General features: G+C 35.5%; 1 protein-coding gene across 7 annotated transcripts in view; it reads right to left on the reverse strand.

The window, feature by feature from the left end:
• Nucleotides 1–19,121, reverse strand: part of PCNX1 (pecanex 1) — a 499,400-nt gene that overhangs the window by 344,138 nt on the left and 136,141 nt on the right. For all 7 annotated transcript variants that reach the window (XR_014261020.1, XR_014261021.1, XR_014261022.1 and 4 more), the window contains 6 exons: nucleotides 18,843–18,972; nucleotides 16,030–16,088; nucleotides 14,034–14,249; nucleotides 8,393–8,646; nucleotides 6,363–6,593; nucleotides 160–260 (listed from right to left, as the gene is read on the reverse strand). Coding sequence is in view for 4 of the 7 variants with exons in the window: in XM_082451496.1 (XP_082307622.1) it covers nucleotides 160–260; nucleotides 6,363–6,593; nucleotides 8,393–8,646; nucleotides 14,034–14,249; nucleotides 16,030–16,088; nucleotides 18,843–18,972 (991 nt within the window). In the remaining 3 variants the exon portion in view is untranslated. The remainder of the gene's footprint in view (nucleotides 1–159; nucleotides 261–6,362; nucleotides 6,594–8,392; nucleotides 8,647–14,033; nucleotides 14,250–16,029; nucleotides 16,089–18,842; nucleotides 18,973–19,121) is intronic.

Consider the following 19,121-nt stretch of genomic DNA (forward strand, 5'->3'; position numbering starts at 1 on the left):
CCACTGTGTTCGGCAAAAAGATCTATACAATACAATACCCAAAGAGGCGTTTGCAATAAATTAGCACCGAATGCTTCCATTAAAAACTATTTCAGATTTTTCAGATTTCAGTTATAGAGCTTCCCAGTCTCCTTCTGAAAACAGAAATGCCTTCCTTACCTGGACATATGGTGGGATGCAGTCCCCAAAGCTCTCCGTCCCAGAACACAGAGTCCATAACAAAGAGTCACCAGGGATGAATCTTTGTCCACATCCAGTGGCTTTAAAAAACAAAAAACAAAGAATGGGGTGACGGGGTCAAAAGGCACAAATTTCCAGTTATAAAATGAATGTCATGGTGATGTAATGTACAGCACAATGACTACAGTTTACTAATACTGTATTGCATATTTGAAAACTACTGAGAGAGTAGATCTTAAAAGTTCTCGTCACAAGGAAAAAATAATTCTGTAACTATGTATGGTGAAAGATGTTAACTAGACTTATTGTGGTGATCACTTTGCAATATACACAAATATGGAATAATTATGTTGTACACCTGAAACTAATTAATGTTATGTCAATTACATCTCATTAAAAAAAAGGAAAAACAAAAGAATGTTAGTTATCAGAAAGGAATATGAGTATTTAACAAATCAGAAGATATCTATTTAATAAATCAGAGAAGTTAAGGAACTCAACTAGTACATGCTTTCTATCTCTTCAGATAATAGTTCTAATGAAAAGAAACTTAACAAAACAGCATAAAATGAAGTGTGAATGTGTATGAGAAGGGTCATTGGAATCTTTAAATAAAATCTAATACTTTATAATAATACTAGAACATACTAAAAAAAAAAGTGGCTGTATCACAGAGTATTAGGATATTAGCTAAACATCTCAAAGTACTTGTTGATATACATCATTACTGATACTGTCCTCTCCTGAAAAATATAGTATTCTATCTATATAGCCTATTAGTGACTATAACCACAGTAAAGAAAATCAAATTGATATCCGTAGAATACTGCTTCCCCTCAACCTTTTAATTTTTCAACAACTGCATACCTTGATTATTGACTATTACATATATATTATATATTAAAAATATATAATACAATAATTATATATATATATATACACAAGCAAAATGGTATACTTTATATAATACTACAGAAAATCTTGGTAGCATCTCAATGACTGAGAAACAATCTAAAGCAGTGGTTCTCAAAGTGTAATCTTGGGACACAACATGAGAATAATCTGGGAACTTATTAGAAATGCAAATTCTTGAGCCACTTCAGACCTATGAAGTCATATTCTGAAGGTGGTGTCCACCAATCACACTCCAGGCGATTCTAACGCATGCTAAAGTTGAAGAATCATGGATCTAGGCTGATAATGAACTTAATTATTCTAACTTTGCCAATGGTATATATATTTGGCTTTATAAACCATTAACTTATAAACAAAAAAGGGCAGTTGTCTAAGATACTAACTTAATATAGCTTGGTTAGTTAATTACCATTAATTGCATAATTCAGTTAACAATATAACTGTGTAGGAGATCCTACATTTCTTTCTTTTCTGTCTCCCTCCCTTCCCCACCCAGTCAACTTTATATGCTGAAAATGTATTGCTTTTGTGATGGGAAAAAAAAATTTTTTTTTTGGCTGCACCACGTGGTATGTGGGAATCTTAGTTCCCTGACCACATATTGAACCCGTGCCCCCTGCAGTGGAAGTGCAGAGTCTTAACCACTGGACTGCCAGGGTAGTCCAAAATATTTTTTTATTTTAAATTTAGTTCAGGCCTCTGCTACTGGCCAAGACAGAGTAATAAAGGCCGGATTTACCCCTTGCACCTGAAATGACCAAGAAAAGAATATATTGAGACATTGGATACTAATCCCTGAGAAATGGGAAACCCTACGAGAGTTTCCAGGCTGTAGTACAAGGAAGAGGAACACAGGTAGAGCCTCCTCTAGAGGTCTCCAAGTTGAGGAGATAGCTGGGAGTCTGGGGAGGTCAAGGTGGCTAGAGTTTGCAAGGCAAAGTGCCAAGGAGAGACCTACATACAGAGAGCAAGCTCTGGAGATCTGCAGAGGATCCCTCTTGAGTCCAGCAGATTACTGATCAGCACATGCAGCAAAGGTCCAAGGCTGAGAACAGAACCATCAGAAAAAAAGCAGAAAGGAACAATGGGAAATTCTATGATTGGCTAGAGTGCTCAAAAGAATACTGTCTCAGTAATGGGGAAAAATTAGCCCCAGACTAAAGGCTGCTTTTGTCCCTCCTAAGAAAGCTTAAAAGTAAACCCTGAAAAGATCAAACTGTCCCCAAGGAATTTAATTGTGTCACAGAATAAGGTCAATAATATTTATGGGAATACAAAAATATCCAACACTCATCAAGGTAAAATTCATAAAGTCTAGCATCCAATCAAAAATTGTCAGGCATGCAAACTAGCAGGAAAATAGGACCCACAATTAGAAAAATAATCAATTAATCAGTCAAAACTGACCCAGAAATGACACAGATGTTAGAATTAGTCAACAAGGACATTAAAAGAGTTATTATAACTGCATTCCATAAGTTCAAAAAGATAGAGGAATGACAGCCTGCTAGTAGAGACATGAAAGGTTTATATCAGTATAAAAGACACAAGGAATTCCCTGGTGGTCCGGTGGTTATGACTCCACGCTTCCACCACTGGGGGGCTGGTTTCAATCTCTGATTGGGAAACTAAGATCCCGAAAGCCCCACAGCGCAGCCAAAAAAAAAAAAAAAATTAAACCGCAAAAAATACAAAAAAATGCAATGTCTGAGAATAAAAAAAATACACTGCATGAGATTAATGGCATATTAAACAATGCAGAAGAAAAAATAAATGATCTAACAAATATAACAGAAACTATGCAAAATTAAACACAGAGACAAAAAAAGACTAAAAAAAAAATACAGAGCATCAGTGAGCTGTAGGACAACTTAAGGCAGTCTAATATAAATGTTAACTGGAGTTCCCCAGAAAAGGGAAACAGGAAGACAGGAAAAGAATTTGAAAAAAATAATCACCAAAATATTTCTAAATCTGATGAAAATGACATATACCTAGGGATTCAAGTAGCTCAATGAACTCCAAGAACAAGAAACATTAAGAAGACAGCACCAAGGTACATCATAATTAAACTGCTTGGGACTTCCCTGGTGGTCTAATGGCTAAGACTCCACGCTCCCAATACAGGCGGCCCAGGTTCGATCCCTAGTCAGGGGATCTGGTCCCACATGCTGCAACTAAGAGTTCGCATGCTGCAATGAAGATCCCGCGTGCAGCAATGAAGATCCCGCGTGCAGCAACTAAGACCCAGCACAGCCAAATAAATAAATAAATTGCTTAAAACTAGTGATGAAGAGAAAATCTTAAAAGCAGCCAGTAAAAAAAGACATCATTATGTGGTACATACAGGCATACATTGTTTTATTGTGCTTTGCATATACTGTGTTTTTTGTTTTTTTTTTTAACAACTTGAAGGGTTGTGGCAATGTTGCTTTGAGCAAGTCTATTGGCATCATTTTTTCCAATGGTATTTGCTCACTTTTATGCCTCTGGGTCACATTCTGGTAATTCTCAAAACGTCCACCAGCAAAAAGATTATGATTTACTGAAGGCTCAGATGATGGTTAGTATTTTTTAGCAATAATGTATTTTGAAATTAAGTAACGTACATGGTTACAGTTTTAGACGTAATGCTATTGCACACTTAGTATACTTCATAACATTTACAATTGGGAAAAAAAACAATTCGTGTTGACTCGCTTTACTGTGATACTCGCTTTATTGTGATACTCGCTTTACTGTGGTGGTCTGGAACAGAACCTGCAATATCTCTGAGGTGAGCCTTTATTATTTGTCAGAAACAATGCAAGCCAGAAGGCAGTGTAGCCACATCGTTAATGTACTGAGAGAAAAAATAATTGGTTCAACCCTGGTAGCTCTATTTTGTTACTGTTGGAGAAGACGTGTGTCTTACATCCTCAAATGCATTAGAAATTCTCACAAAAACTTCTTGCTAATACTAACAACAATGGTGAAAGAAATGTACTATCACTTAAGAAGCAGGAAGCAAAGTCAAGCTGAGACGAATCTTTCCAATTTAGCATTCCAGGTAGTTTTAATGCAGTCAATCCAGGGCTACACTTACAAAAACATTATTTCAAGCTCTTTAGAAGACAGGTACAGCTATTATATGAAAGATTATTTCCTCCTAGAATACATATAATAAGAGAAGGAGGAAAGAATAACTTTTTTATTTCTGTGTAATATGCAAGTTAGAAAACTATCTTGGAAGGAAATTATGGGAAAAAAAGGCTGGAGGCAACTTTATTAACATTCAGATGAGGGTACCAGAATTTGGAGTCAGCAAATCTTTCTGGTTTAATTAACTTCCTTCACTGGGAAGAGGTTATTCTGGGAATGGTGATTCAGAAAACAGAATTCATGGTTTTAAGGAGGCAGGGATAATCTTGTTCAATTTAAAAAACTGGAGAATGAAGGGATTATTTTAATTTTCCTGACAATTTTCTTCTGGAGGGGACTACAAGAGTAGAATATAAGCCAGACTGATCTAGTGATAATAAACTCTCTGAAGAGACTGGGGATACCCAAGTTTGGAGGTAAACATTTTGAATATGATTTATAAGCAATTAAGAGGATGACTTCCTCGAGGTACATCCATGACCTCAGCAATAATTTCTAAGAGATTATTTATTCCTTAAAGTTAGGAAGGATGGAGCCTATTCCTGAGTCGGTAGACAGTGAGTTCCTAGCCTAGGTGACGATGGTTAAACCAAACAAAAGTAACCAATATAGTCTAAGCCAGAGAAAGGCTATCAGAATAATATGGTCACCCCAACCGCCCCCCACCTCCCCCTCCCCTGCCAAGAAATAAGTCCAAGGATTTGAGAACAGTGTGCAAAGCATTCTAAGTATATTTCATTTATGAAAAAAAATAAACTGCTTGTTATGTGTTTGAAAGAAGAGAAGATTAGCTTTGAGGGCCTCCATTTCCAGACATTGTCTGCTGGTCCTTTTTCTGAGCTCTTACGAGGTTATTTTATTCTATCTTTTATTCCTTCCTTAAAAATATGCTACTCTGCTCAGTATCTACTGTGCATCCAGTACAAAAGCTCAAAGGCCACTGTTCTAAGAGGAATTACAAGGAGGCTCCCTTTCTTATGGATGAAGTTAGAGAAACAGGCTGATTATGATGGGGTGCCTTACTCTAATTGAGTATCTGTAAAGGAAAGACTAAACCAGGTGCTACATCTAAAGACAGTCAGTGTGTACATCCCAGATCATGATAAAGGCACTGGTTGTCAAAGTGGCTCACCATGCTCCATGGTACAGAGTAATCCTGTACATCGGACGCTGGTGGTTCAACGACACAAGACTTGGCACTCTGCCTTGGTACTGTGGTTGTGGTACCTGGGGTCGAACCAGGGGGAGCAACACTGCCACAAGAGCCATGGGACCCAGGAGGAAAACAGTAGTTGGTGAAGTCTGTGACTCAGCTTACCTTTAGGATAAGACAAGTTACCCTGAAGTGCGGATTACGAACCCCTTGCATTATAATCACCCAGCATGATACAGATCTTGGGTCCCCAACCTAGACCTACAGAATAAGAATCTCACAGGCAAGCCCCATGAATCTGCATTTTTACATACTCCTGTATCATTTTTACCCATGTTAACATTTTAAAGTCAGTAGTCTAGATGAACATTGTCCAGTATGGTAGCCACTAGCCTAAATTTAATTGATTTAAATTTAAATCAATTAAAATTAAATTGAAAAATTCATTTCCTTAGTCATACTGGCTACATTTCAAGTGTCTCATAATCTACCATATGTGGTGGGTTAGTAATTACCATATTGGAACAACACAGAATGTTTCAATCATTGCAGAAAATTCTATTAGCACTGGATTAGACTTTGGATTTGGGACAAAGATATTAACTTAACTTTAAGTCTGCTGTGTGTGTTTGGGGGCTTGGGGCTGGGGATGCTCCAAAACGCAGTCTTTAAGAAGGTGCTACACATAATCTACAACCTGAATCTGTGTGTATGTCCGTACCTGCACAGGGTGGAGGTTGCTATTTGGACAGTGAGATTATGACACTGCAGATGAAAGAATGAGAGAGGTCGCTTACTCTAACCTGTTTTGGCAGAGTTGGTTTGGCCCAACCATAATGAACTAGACAGGTTCTCTTACCCGGATAGTTAGAAAGAGGAAAGTCTAGAAAAACCAACCTCATGATAACAAATAGAGGTATTTTTTCCATCTTTGGAAAAACAGATTCAGAGTTATAAACGAAATAAACTCTACCTTTGCTCTTCGGGAAGAGCAATACTCTATCCAGTTGAGGTAAATCACACAGAAACTCTCCCTGGATATGCCTGCAAGTCGATGGTCATAGTCTTCATCAATGTTTGGATTAAACGTTGGGTCCACATCAACGTAATTTCGATCTGCACACAGACGTAGTCCTTCCTGCATCGTCTCATTAGCTAGCCACTCCTCCAGTTTAGAAGAAGTTGTAACATAATAAATGATACCCTAAGTGAGGAAAAGATAAAAAACAAAACAAAACTCAGGCTAAATCACAATCTGAATTAACTCCAAGTCCTCAGTAAATTAATTCCAACTGTTTATACTGACAGTAGGAATCAAAAATGTATATTCCAGCTCAATACTGTAAGTATACTATTTTAAGAATGCTATAGTAATACATCTCAGGCCTTCCTGGATAAAAAAAAATTAATTTAATACTTTTAAAATCACAACCATAAATTCAAGAAGGCAACTTCAAAACAACTCCAGTCCACTGATTTTAGGATATTCTAAAAACAATTCTGTCTACTGAATTTAGGATCTTTTAAGAGAGATGAAAAACCTTTACTGTGGTGTACTTATTTTGAGAAATTTCTCATAGAAAGCTATTAAACCATCTTGTGATCCTAGGTCAAGTTATAAAAATATAACTAATAAATAAAGCAATAGAAATATACATCTTTAGAGATAGGAAATTCCACACACAAATGCACACGTTAAAAAATGTTGTAAAGTCAATTTCTTTAGCTTCCTGAGGTTGGGTTTAACCAAACATTCAACAGAGGACTCAGGCTTCAACCCAATCAGCACAAATAAGGTGGTACATAGAGGTAATAACACATGAATCATTAAGATTTAGCATACGTTTTTCCTCTTGAAAATGTTGCCTTAGCCTGTAAACCCCCAGGCATAACCATGCTGTACTTCTGTAAAATCTTAGCAAAAACAGAATACCTGTGCAATAAAGAACTAATCTTGCCCAAAGAGAGGTTTGGCCTTTGCACTTGGGTTCTGGGAGGTAACCTCTAATCCCATGCAATGTCCTGCCTGATAAGAGAGTCTTTATTTACCTGGAGGCTTAGAACCATGAGCTCTAGAGGATCTGGAGACTAAGGCTGGCCATGTGGGTGGTCAAACAAGTCTAAATGACAGTGTGTCAAGACAAACTCTGCCCACTGAGGCTCAGGCGAGCTTCCTTGGCTGGCAACACTCTGTAGGTATTCTCTCACATCGTTCCTGGGAGAAATAAACATTGTCTACACAACTCCATTGGGAGAGGACAACTGGAAGTTCAGGCCTTAGTGTCTCTAGACCCTGCCCTATGTGCCTCTTCCCTTGGCAGATTTTAACCTGTATCCTTCCACTGTAATAAGTTCTAACCGTGAGTATAATGGCTTTGCTGAGTTCTGTGAGTCCTTCTAGCAAATTATTGAACCTGATTGTGGTTTCAGGGTCTTGGGGACCCTGAAATTGCAATTGGTGTCAAATGTGAGGGTGTTTTTGGAGACCTCCCAAATCTTGCAATACTTTCATTCAGTTTGTTGAAAGCAGTGCAAAGCAGTGGTTAACAGCAAGGACTCAGGAGTCAGACAAGCCTGGGTTTTAAATCCCCAACTCCACTTGCTAGTTAGACGACTTCGGCGAAGTTAACTTTTGATCCTTAACTTGTCTATATGTAAAACAGGGACATAATATTCCTTTAGAGAATTAGGTAAGATATACATATCATATATATACATGCGTGTATGTGTGTACTCCTTAACGCAATACCTAAAAGATATGCACTACAGATGGTAGCTATTAATATTAATGAACAAATGTAATAAGTTTCACTAAAGAAGGAAATAGCAAGACCTTCATAGGTATAATTTACTGACTGTACCGGATACTAGAGAATTTAAATCACTACCTAGAAGCAAAGCACAAGTTAAAAAAACAAACGTGTGTGTGTGTGCACCCGTGTGCGTATACGTGTCTTTTCCAAGAGCCTCTGATACCAGATCTAAGTAGGCACATATCCTTACCTTGACATAGTAAGTGGTGAGTACTTTCCGAAGATCAAAGACTTGAAGCATAGAAGCAGCACTATTGTCAGTGATGCTATAACCCTCCAAAATATACTTGGTGACTATCACTTCCCAAGCTAGCCAGCGCTGGCTAAATGCAGCATTAAATGAAAGCGCATGAGGAATATGGCCAGGTTCACAACAGCAAAATCCTTCATCTTCCTCAACACCTTCAGTAATGGCCTCCACTTCCCGTTGTTGACAGTAAGTACCTTAGAGAGAGAGAGAGAAAGCACTTACAACAAAGGGGAAAGAAACATGAGGTGAAAAAAACACGAGGTGGAAAAATGAATGCTTCAAAGACATAAGAAACTTAGAAAAAAGACATTTTATTTATAGCAATTGAGAGTATGTGATTGATTTACCTTAGACTGTCCATTAACAAACTGCAGCATGCTCCAGAAAACAGGCACAGTATCTGTTCATCTTCTGCAGAATCATAATGTGTACTAGCACATTCAAGGTTCTGAGAATTTGTGCAATAAAGCAACCTTAATTTTGATTCATTGATTCCCAAATTTTTCAAATTTGGGTTTACAACTGCATTCATATCAAATGAAGACCAAATAAGTCAACGTGTGTCTCATGAAGGTCTGAGTTAACTCAAAGCTAGAGGAGCGGAATGAGAACTGAATCATCCCAGGGCACACGACACAGACAGACATGCAGAACTCAGAAGAATCTGGGCTGTATTCTCACCAGCACTGTGTCCACGTGGCAAGCAGAAACAGTATATATACGTCCTGCTTACCTGGCTATACAACTTGTAATGGTTCACTATAGTTTAATATTAAATATATAATTACAATTTTTCTCTGTTGCCAATTCCAACCATAACTGGATAAGATTACATTATTGGCACTTGAGGCCTATCTGCTGATAAAGTTTCAATTAGGTATCAGGTCTGATTGTTCTGTACTAGCAAACAATTCTTTGAAATTACATTCTTTTATACATGGTACTTATCTAATAGGCATTCTCTGCATTAGTGTTATTGAAATAAAAATAGAAAATCAGATTAAATATAGAATTAGATACACAGCCATCTATGCCAACAACATACCATCCATCACATTCATGTTAACTTTTATTTCGTTCTGTGGCCTTGCTTCCATTTAATTTGTAAATTCCTTATAGGACTATAGAGTGATTATAGCTAATTTTATAAAGGCACATATTAAAGTTACATTATAATAAAAATAAGTGGGACTTCATAAGAATTTTTTTCTTTTAAAGAGGATATATACAACATCCATATTTAAAACACCACTTTGAGAGAAAAAGATGCCAAGAAATTTAGCCCCCGTTGGTGATGATGGTGGTGGTGGTGATGGTGGTATGATGAACGACAAGACTGAGAGGTAAGCTTGGCCAAGCTAATGAGCTGTACTGTCGAGAACTCTATAGAGCCTTCAACAATTTTATTATTTCATTTCTTGTTTAATTATGTTGACGAGCACTTCCACAATAGTGTTACATAGTGGTGAAAAAACTTTGTCTTGAACCTGACATAAACAGGAATGCATGCTGTGGCTGACCATTGCACATGATACTGACTACAGATACACATGTACATTTTCTTCAGAATAAGGACGTATGTAATTTTATAAAGTACTTTTGAAACCAATAACGAAAATTAAATTTAACAAATTTGCTTTTAATAATTAATTTAAAGAATGAAAAACGGCTGAATTGGTGAGGGATACTTAAAAATAAAAGTACTGCTGGTTTCTCCTTACTCGGGGCTCTGAGGATTTTTGTATCTATAGTCATAAACGAATTAAACTACAGTTACTTTTTTAGCCAGTTCAGTCATATTTTGACATCAGTATTACATTGGTTTTGTACAAGAGAGCCTTGAGATATTTTCCTTCCTTATCCATTTGCTAGAATAGATTAGAGAGGGCAGAAGAATTATTCAATTTCTAGAAGAAACTTTCTGAGGCTGGGTTTTTTAAACTGTGGCATGAAGTTGGGTCTATTCCTTAGGTTTTATGTTTTTACTTTATTTTATTCATTTTGTCATCCTTCTGCAAAGTCAGTCAAAGGTTTTTAAGTAAAGGAAATAACATAACGAGAGCTGTATTTTGTGCAGATGACTCTGGTAGTAGTATACAGAGAAGAGAAGAGGCAGGAGTGAATTCAGAGGTTTGACATTTTCTCACGAGAGACAGAATGAGGTCCTTGTTCAGAGTAGCAGAATAAACACAGTAACTGAATTAATGTGGGGGTGTTTTCACTCTGACATACAAACCCCAAGAATATTTTCTACCCCAACATACCCAGTAATATGCTTGGAAAATGAAGCATTTTGCTTCATTTTGCTTGGAAAATGAAGTCAACAATAAGCACAGTAATATTAATAACTGAAAAAAGAATTTTGAGATTTGGAAAGGGATTCTAGAGAAACCATTACTAATTGTTTCCTGGATTAGCTAGATCTTTCAGTCACTTCATAGTGAATATAACTGGTAAAAATTAATAAAACTAACAATTATGAAAACCAGACATGTTAAAATTAATTTGAGTAAAAACTGAAAGGAATCCAAACAGAATAAAAATTTTTGACCTATGAAGTTTGACCTGAAAAACCATACTTGGTAGAAGTAACATTTAAAAATATATAGAAGTAACATTTACAAACTTGGTAGAAGCTGTAACCAGGAAATTCTGATAGACAAAAAACATGATTGATAACTCAAATATCTGACATAAAATTTACATGGAAAAGAATCTTGAGAATATCAGTAAAACGAAAATGGAAATGAAAACCATGAAGGTATTTAACCAAGACCTATAAAAAACTGATCAAGAAATTTTAGTTAAATGTCACTTAAAATTTAGCATCCACTATGAGAGACAATAAAATCAAAGGAATTAAATTGGCTTAATGGAGTATACATCAGAAAACACATCAAAATGCTCAGCAGATCCAAATATCTGCCTGGCAAAATACTGACGACACTCTTAATTAATATTTTGAGGGGCAGGAGGTAGACGGAACAGGGACTCCCACTGTGAAGGAAAGAAAATAACCAAAGGTCACAACAGCATTTGAGCAAGAGTATAATCATTCCTCATCAAAGTTCTGGAATGAAGAGGAAGGAGAAAAGACTATTACTTAGATTACTTAACCATTCTACAAAGTGATCTTTATCATATGCTAGCTGCTGTGATAGGTGCTGGATATACAATGATAAATGAAGCAGATAGGACTCCTGCCCTTGAGGAGTTTATAATCTACAGCAAAGGTTTACAAAATACAGCCCTGGGCCAAATCCAAGCTAAGAGTGGTTTTGATATTTTTAAAGGACTGTTTAAAAGAAAAATCAAAGAAGAACATGCAACAGAGAATGTGTATGGCTCCAAAAGCCTAAACTATTAACTATCTTGGCTCTTTACAGAAAATGTCTGCCAACCCCTGGGCTAGAGAAGAAATAAACTTTAAACAAATAAACAAATAAATATAAAATTAGAACTCTGCTAAGTGCTAAGGAGGTAAAAACAGGGTAATATAAGAGATAATCATGTGGGACAGGTGGTTAGAGACTAAGGCTTCTCTGAGAAAGTGACAGTTAAGCTAATTCTTAAAGATAATTAAGGAATTAGAGGTGGAAGATTGGCAGGAAGAGGGGAGACAGTTGGTACTTTCTGGGCAAAGGGAAGGGCGATAAGGAGGCCTTAGTAAAGAATTTAGCACAGCTAGGACACTGAAGGAAGGCCAGTGCGGCTACAGTGGAAGAGGAGGGTGCTACAAAGTAAGGTGGAGAAACTGACAGAGGCCAGATCGCGCAGCTGTCCATAGGATGTGTTAAGGAATTTGAATTCTATTTTAAATGCAATGGAAAGCCACTGAAAATTTAAAGCATGGAATGGAAAGGACATATCTGAATTTGCCTTTAAAAAAAAAATCACAATGGCTGAATGAAGAATTACAGTTATGGACTGCTATTGAAATTCAGCATGAGTGTAGAAAGTAAGGGGGTACTGTGTTCTCAAATTGATTTGAGTTTTGTTTGACAAAGAGTGAGAGTTTGGATGGCAAAGGATTTATCCAAAAGTTTACTTGAATCTATTTGGTACCAGAGAGTAAAGTGGGGAGAGTGAAAATTTGGATCAATTTTTGATTTGGACAATTTCTGATCAATACGGTGAAATGATCAGATAAGAAGGACCCCCTTCCAATTCATACACATAGAAATTCTGGATAAAATAACCTCCCCACAAATACTTGTTTAAAAAAAAGTTAAATTAAAATCAAAAAGCAAAGATGAAATCTTCAGGTGCCAACAATTTAAAAAGGTGAAGTTACAGCAGTGGTATGTGTAGTGGTAAGGGGGTGCTGACTTTTGGATGAGGATAGATGGATTAGATTTGAACAGCACTGGGTTAAGACCCTAGAAGAGATGGAATTAAGGTCCTGGGCTTCTGACAGAGAGTCAGAAACAAACCATAAGACAAGAATAGGAGATTTTGAAGAAGAGAGAGCGAATGGGTTACAAATAAATTACAAATAAATAACAAACATTAACATTTACTACCTTGAGTTTTACACAAGTAAAATCTTATTTCCAATGAATGGAGTAACTTTAGAAAAGCACTTGCTCCATTAACAAAGATATTATGCAACAAAGGTGCAAACTTTCTGATTCAACACCAGGGTAAAAATAAAGCTATAGGGTACAGGTCTAATTTGATCCTCTACTTAGACAAATGCTTTCTTATTTCCTATTTCAGGTTAAAAACACCTAAGGTACTTCTTAGAATAGACCAAAACACTGCTTGGATGCTTTCTCTAAAAACTCTCAAGTCCAAATGTTGCCTAGATTGGAAACACATGCATTAATAGGACTCCTTCAATTCCTATAAGACAAGTTTCTATTCCTGCTTACAAGACACTCAACTTACAGAAGTGGATAACAGCAAGCTGGTATGTTTCTGAATGCACAATTTCCTGTGTAGAAACAGCTTCATTTGTCAGTATACAAAATTGTTGAAGGCTGGTGGGGAAATAGGGAGTAACTGCTTAATGGGTGTGAGGTTATATTTTGGGGTGATGAAAATGCTTTGGAACTAGACAGAGGTGGTGGTTGCACAATATCGTGAATGTACTAAATGCCACTAATTTGTTCACTTTAAAACTGCTAATTTGATGTTATGTGAATTTCACCTCAATTTTAAAAAATTGTTGAGGACAAAGGCATGGCAACTATATGAAAGTAACTTGGTTAGCTAATCTCTGCCCTCAGCATTCTATGCTGGGGGCCATCTAATGAGCATATGCAGCTGATCACAAAAAAAGACTAGCAAGAGGGCAAGCACAGAACAACAGAAATTCACTATTACCAGGAAAAAACAAGTCTGTTATACACTATTGATACTACCTTTACATACAGAGCATACTGCAAAAATGATTCTTCTCTGAATGTGAAATTTGGGAAATTTGGAAAAAAACTAATAACTACTCTTTAACAGCTTTTCTCATTCCAGAATTCCAAATACTAAGGACCTACTTTTATAACTTTTGATTTGAGATGTAAACACATAAAACTTAGATGTCACAGGAGTACGTTATAAAAATGAAAGGTGAATGTCTTACCTCTGAATTCAAGTCCCCGCAGCTGGAAGGTAACCAGCCCATTGCCTATCTCTATAAGGTGTACTAACGCATTGAGGTAGTCAGAGGCAAGAATGAAACAGTCCCCTGTACTGTAGTTTCCCCACCGTCCTAGGTGCAAATCACCACAAAGACTGTGTTGTAGGGATCTGGTTAAATGTTCATAAAAGATGGAATTCAGATTGTTGTCATCTGATCCTATAAGAAGGGATTAAAAAAATGTTAACTTTACCTTAAGTACCCTTTATATCAACAAACAAGATTGTTAAAAGTATTAAAACTAATTTCCAGTTAGGGTTGTATCTATAGTTCTTTGACAAGGAAGATAATATACCCTTACAAGGGTACCCTGAACCCTTATAATACAGATATCCTTAGAATTCCTATATAAAAATGAAATATAGGATAATGGGAAAACAATTTTCAAATTAGGGTTAGACGTAACGTAACCTCTCTGAGTCTCTGGTCCCCATCCATAAAATGTGGGAATTGGATTAGGTGAAATCTAAGGTCTTTTCCACCTCTTTAACAGTCCATGATCAAAATTTTCTATCACTGTTCAATTAACTATGCCTTATAATTAAAACCATGCAAGAGAAATGAAAAAGATAAAAGAAATTCAAAACTAGAACAAAAAGACATACTGGTAAAGGAAGTGGGTTAAGTAATACAAGATTTGAACAAATGAGATAGTCCAAAACAAAGAGAAGTTGGTCAGTCAAAAAAACTCTGTATACTGAGATGCCTAATATTAGCTAAACAGAAATAAACTGTCTACACAGAAACAGCAGTAAAGAACCACCTACAAATTTATTAGTCATCCTTTAAGAAAAAAAATTAGGATAAAACATCACCCAATAAATTAGAAAACCATCTTTAGAAGTAACCCATCCAAAGCAATAATCTGTAAATGGGTGCCCAAAGCACAGAATTGAAGAATGGCAAAACATACTAAACTTAATAATTATTTTAAACTCAGCCTAATTAAATAATAAAATAAAAGGGAAACCCTAGGCTCAAGCTTCAATAAAACAGTTGTATCTAACGTTGTCTGCCCATTATGAAAGTGTGCATATTAATTCAGGACATGGTCTTTGTGGTATGCAGGATGGCATCATCAGCATCATAATTCCAAGCCCCCTACAAGGACATACCAGAGCTGAGATGGCTGTTATATCTACCAGAATATGATAATGACAGTCATTAATATCAAATAACTAGTCCTCCTTAATCAAATTTATAATTATGAATCAATCTGATTACTATAATTTAGTTTCTCAAGCAGAGCATTTGAAGTAATCTGCGAGTCAAATGAATACAAATCTTCCAGTGTATTGGGAGTCATATTTCTTTAGTAAATTAATACACTGATATTCTGGTTGATACATTAATCTTTTATGGGTGGGGCAGTGAGATTCACCCTCTCTATGCCAGATTACTAATAGGTGGGCCGACAAAAAGATGTTTCCCAAAGGACAAAACTAAGAACCAAACTTTAGATAATGGTAACACCACCAAAATGTCACCCACTGACGCCTTATCTTGAGTGGCTATTTGGCTCCTCTAGATGACATCTCTGTATACAATAAACTTAATGAAATTAACATTTATCTAACCATTTGGGGAAGCAGGGAAGCAAACATAATAATAAGTTCAGACTGCATACTCTTCAGTACACCTCATCAGTTTTACTTTCACTGTGCTCTACTTTTTTAACCGATGTAAGAACAATCTTTCAATGGAATTTTAAATTCTTATCAGCATTCTTAAAATGCATTTTATAAAAGATGGGTATATAAATTTTAGATATTCTAATTCACGTATACTTTGCTAAAGTAGAACAAAATAAAGCGAAGGATATTTAGCTTCTCAGAAATGACCTTTGGATCCCATAGAGGATTCCCAATAAGTTGGGAGTGAAATACGTATATAACGAATTCCTTAGACTTGCTTCTTTACTCACAAATAGGGCTATTACCTGGATTTCTATCAAGCTGGGAAGCCAATCTGGTATTTGAATGATCCACTCGTTTTGTGCTAAAAAAGGCAAAATGAAACATCTTTAGTAAGCTTTTTTATATTAAAAAAGTCTAACAAAAGGGAGAAAACTATACAATAAAGATGAAATAAATATTATCGCTTTATAAAAATGAGAAAAATCTATGAGTAACATATGAATAAAGCTCTTTGATAGAACAATTTTAGGAGTAAGGATTTATTTTTTACTCTTCCACCTCCATTATACATAAAGACAAGTTTTTTTCTTAACTGATGTTTCACCGAACAGTGTATAGAAAAGACACTGAGTTTAATGTAAAAAAAATTTTGATCAGGATGAAAAAATGCATACTGTATACAGTTCCTAAAAATACACAGTGCATGAAACATTCCTTATAAGGGGAAGGTTATTAATGTCCAGTGGTACAGTGTTCTTTAGAACAGGGGTTCCCAAAATGTGGTCCACAGAACCTGGAGCAGGAGACTCAAGATCTTTCAAGGAGTTTTCCAAATCAAAACTATTTTCATAATAGTACTGAACTGTTATTTGCTTTTTTTCACTGTGTTGACAACTGCATTGACGGTGCAAAAGCAACGGTGGGTAAGACTGCCGGTGCTTTAATATGAATCAAGGCCGTGGCACCAAACCGTACTATTTTTCACTGCTACCCATGCACAAGAAAAAAAAATTCAAGTTTCCCTTAAAAATGTCCTTAACGAAGCAATAAAAATAATAATTTTGTTAAATTGCAGCCCCTCAGTACAGGTCTTTTTAATACTGTGTGTGGCGAAATACACATAAAGCACTTCTGCTGCATTCTGAAGTAGGACGATTGTCTGGAGGGAAAGCATTTGTGCAACTGCTTGAACTGTAAGTAGCGGTAGCTGCTTTTTTTCCATGGAACACCATTTTCACTTGAATAAACTATGACTATTCAGACTTGAGTATTTGACAGACATTTCTCAAGTGAAGAAAGTAAGTCTGACATTTCAAGAAAAATAACTGATAAAGATACCTGTTGCCAATAATAACAATTCAAGTTTTCAAGCAAAAATTAGAATTTCAGAAAACTTGCATCTACCACCATGCGCTTGACAGCTTCCCGATACTTCAACACTTTTTTGAGATTGGTGGTGATATGAATATATATATATTTTTTAATATTGTACTGTGAAATGGGTCAAAATTTGGAAGATCTACATTACTTAATGAGCCAGTATTTTCCAAACGATAGATAAAGATGTATCAATATAAGTGTACGCATGGGTAAAAGACCCATTCAAACTATAAGACACATCAGTGAATTCTGAGGTAATACAGTTCCAAAAATTCACTGATATGGCTTTAGATTCCACATTGCCACTAATCTTTAAGAAACTACCATTTGTCGAAGGATCCAAGAATATCCACAATTGTCTAAAAAGGCTATTAAAATACTTCTTTCTTTTCAAACTGTATGTCTGTGTGAGGCCAGATTTACTTTATATACTTCAACCAGAACAACACAATGCTACAAGAGACTGAATGCAGAAGCAGAAAAGAGAATTCAGCTGTCTTTTATTAAGTCAGACATGAAAGAGATTTACAAAACTATAAAAACAATGACATTCTTCTGATTTTTTTGGTGGAATGGTAAATAGAGTTATTCTTCATTAGAAAAATGTTATTTATATTAACATGTAATGGGTTTATTGTTGTTATTTTTATATTAATTCATTTAAAATTGAGTTTTGACTTATAATCCAATAAATATTGTACAATATTTATTATAGTAAATAATTATGTAGTAGATAAAACCCCTATCAACAAAAAGTCGTTGGAGACGTCAATAATTTTTAAGATTGTATGTAAAGGGGTTCTGAGATCAAAAAGTTTAAGAACTGCTGACAAAGATGTTATTCTGGACTAAATTTAAGTTGGTCCAGAAGAAAAAAAGGGTATAAATAACACTGAAATTCACCAAAAAGAGAAATACTATGTGTGATTTTAGGTAAAAGACCAGAGCAAAAGTTTCACATCCATAAGCCAGTTCATTGTTAAAAAGTCAAGATTACCGTTTTCACCTATTATATGTACCTATGTGTGAAAGTGTAGAGAGAAAGGCGTGGAGCTGGCCAGTAGAATTATAAATTTGTACAAGCTCTTTCTGAATCAACATGTTAATACATTTATAAGCCTTTAAAATGTTTAAGCTCCATGATTCAGTAATTCCCCTTTAGATATTTTCTTAAATTAAAAAAAAAGAAGAAAAAAATTTGGAGATTACATACAAGGATAGTTACTAGGCATCATATTAAACAGCTAACCTAAGGAATTAAGCTTAAATGAAGATAATACTTTATGTACAAAGATGGTTATTTAAAAACCTATCCTCATGAAAAACTACAAATAACCTATAAAAACTTGAGCTCTAAAAATAGCTACTTCTTAGAAAACTATGAGATAACTAATTATGACTGTTATAATGATGTAACAGTGTATAGCATAAAGTTTCAAAGTATTATTAATGTGGAGCAATTCTAAGAAATAACATTAAAAGAAAAAAGACAGAAAAATGAATATATTTAACTAGGACTATGTTTTAAAAATCTTATAAATAGAAAAAAAGGTAGAGAGAGTATTCTCTGACTCTTCCAATTTTATATAATTTTGAAACTTTAAGAATATTTATAAAATTTTAAATATTTCAATAGAAAAAATTATTAACCATGAATAATTTATAACAATGCTGTCAATAGTTTTTCCTAGTAAAAAAGATAAAAACTGGCTTTCAAGTGTTGTTCTTTACTCACTTATAGTCTCTCTCCCAGAATTTCACAGGTCGAACATATGAAGTGATGAATATTGCACTTCCCAGAAAGGGGTTCAGTGGAGTAGAAAAGAAGGCTGATACGGCAGCCTGAACAAACAACATGGCTGAATCTATGGGAAAACTGGTTAAGGACCTTAACGTTCATCTGATTGTGCACGTGTGTTCACACACCTGCACGCACGGCACACACACACACACACACACACACCCCTCACAAACACATTGCAATTACAGCAATTAGAAAAATGAGGTTCATCAG

The sequence above is a fragment of the Balaenoptera physalus genome (genome assembly GCF_965194825.1).
Source record: "Balaenoptera physalus genome assembly, chromosome: 2".
Lineage (NCBI taxonomy): Eukaryota > Metazoa > Chordata > Mammalia > Artiodactyla > Balaenopteridae > Balaenoptera > Balaenoptera physalus.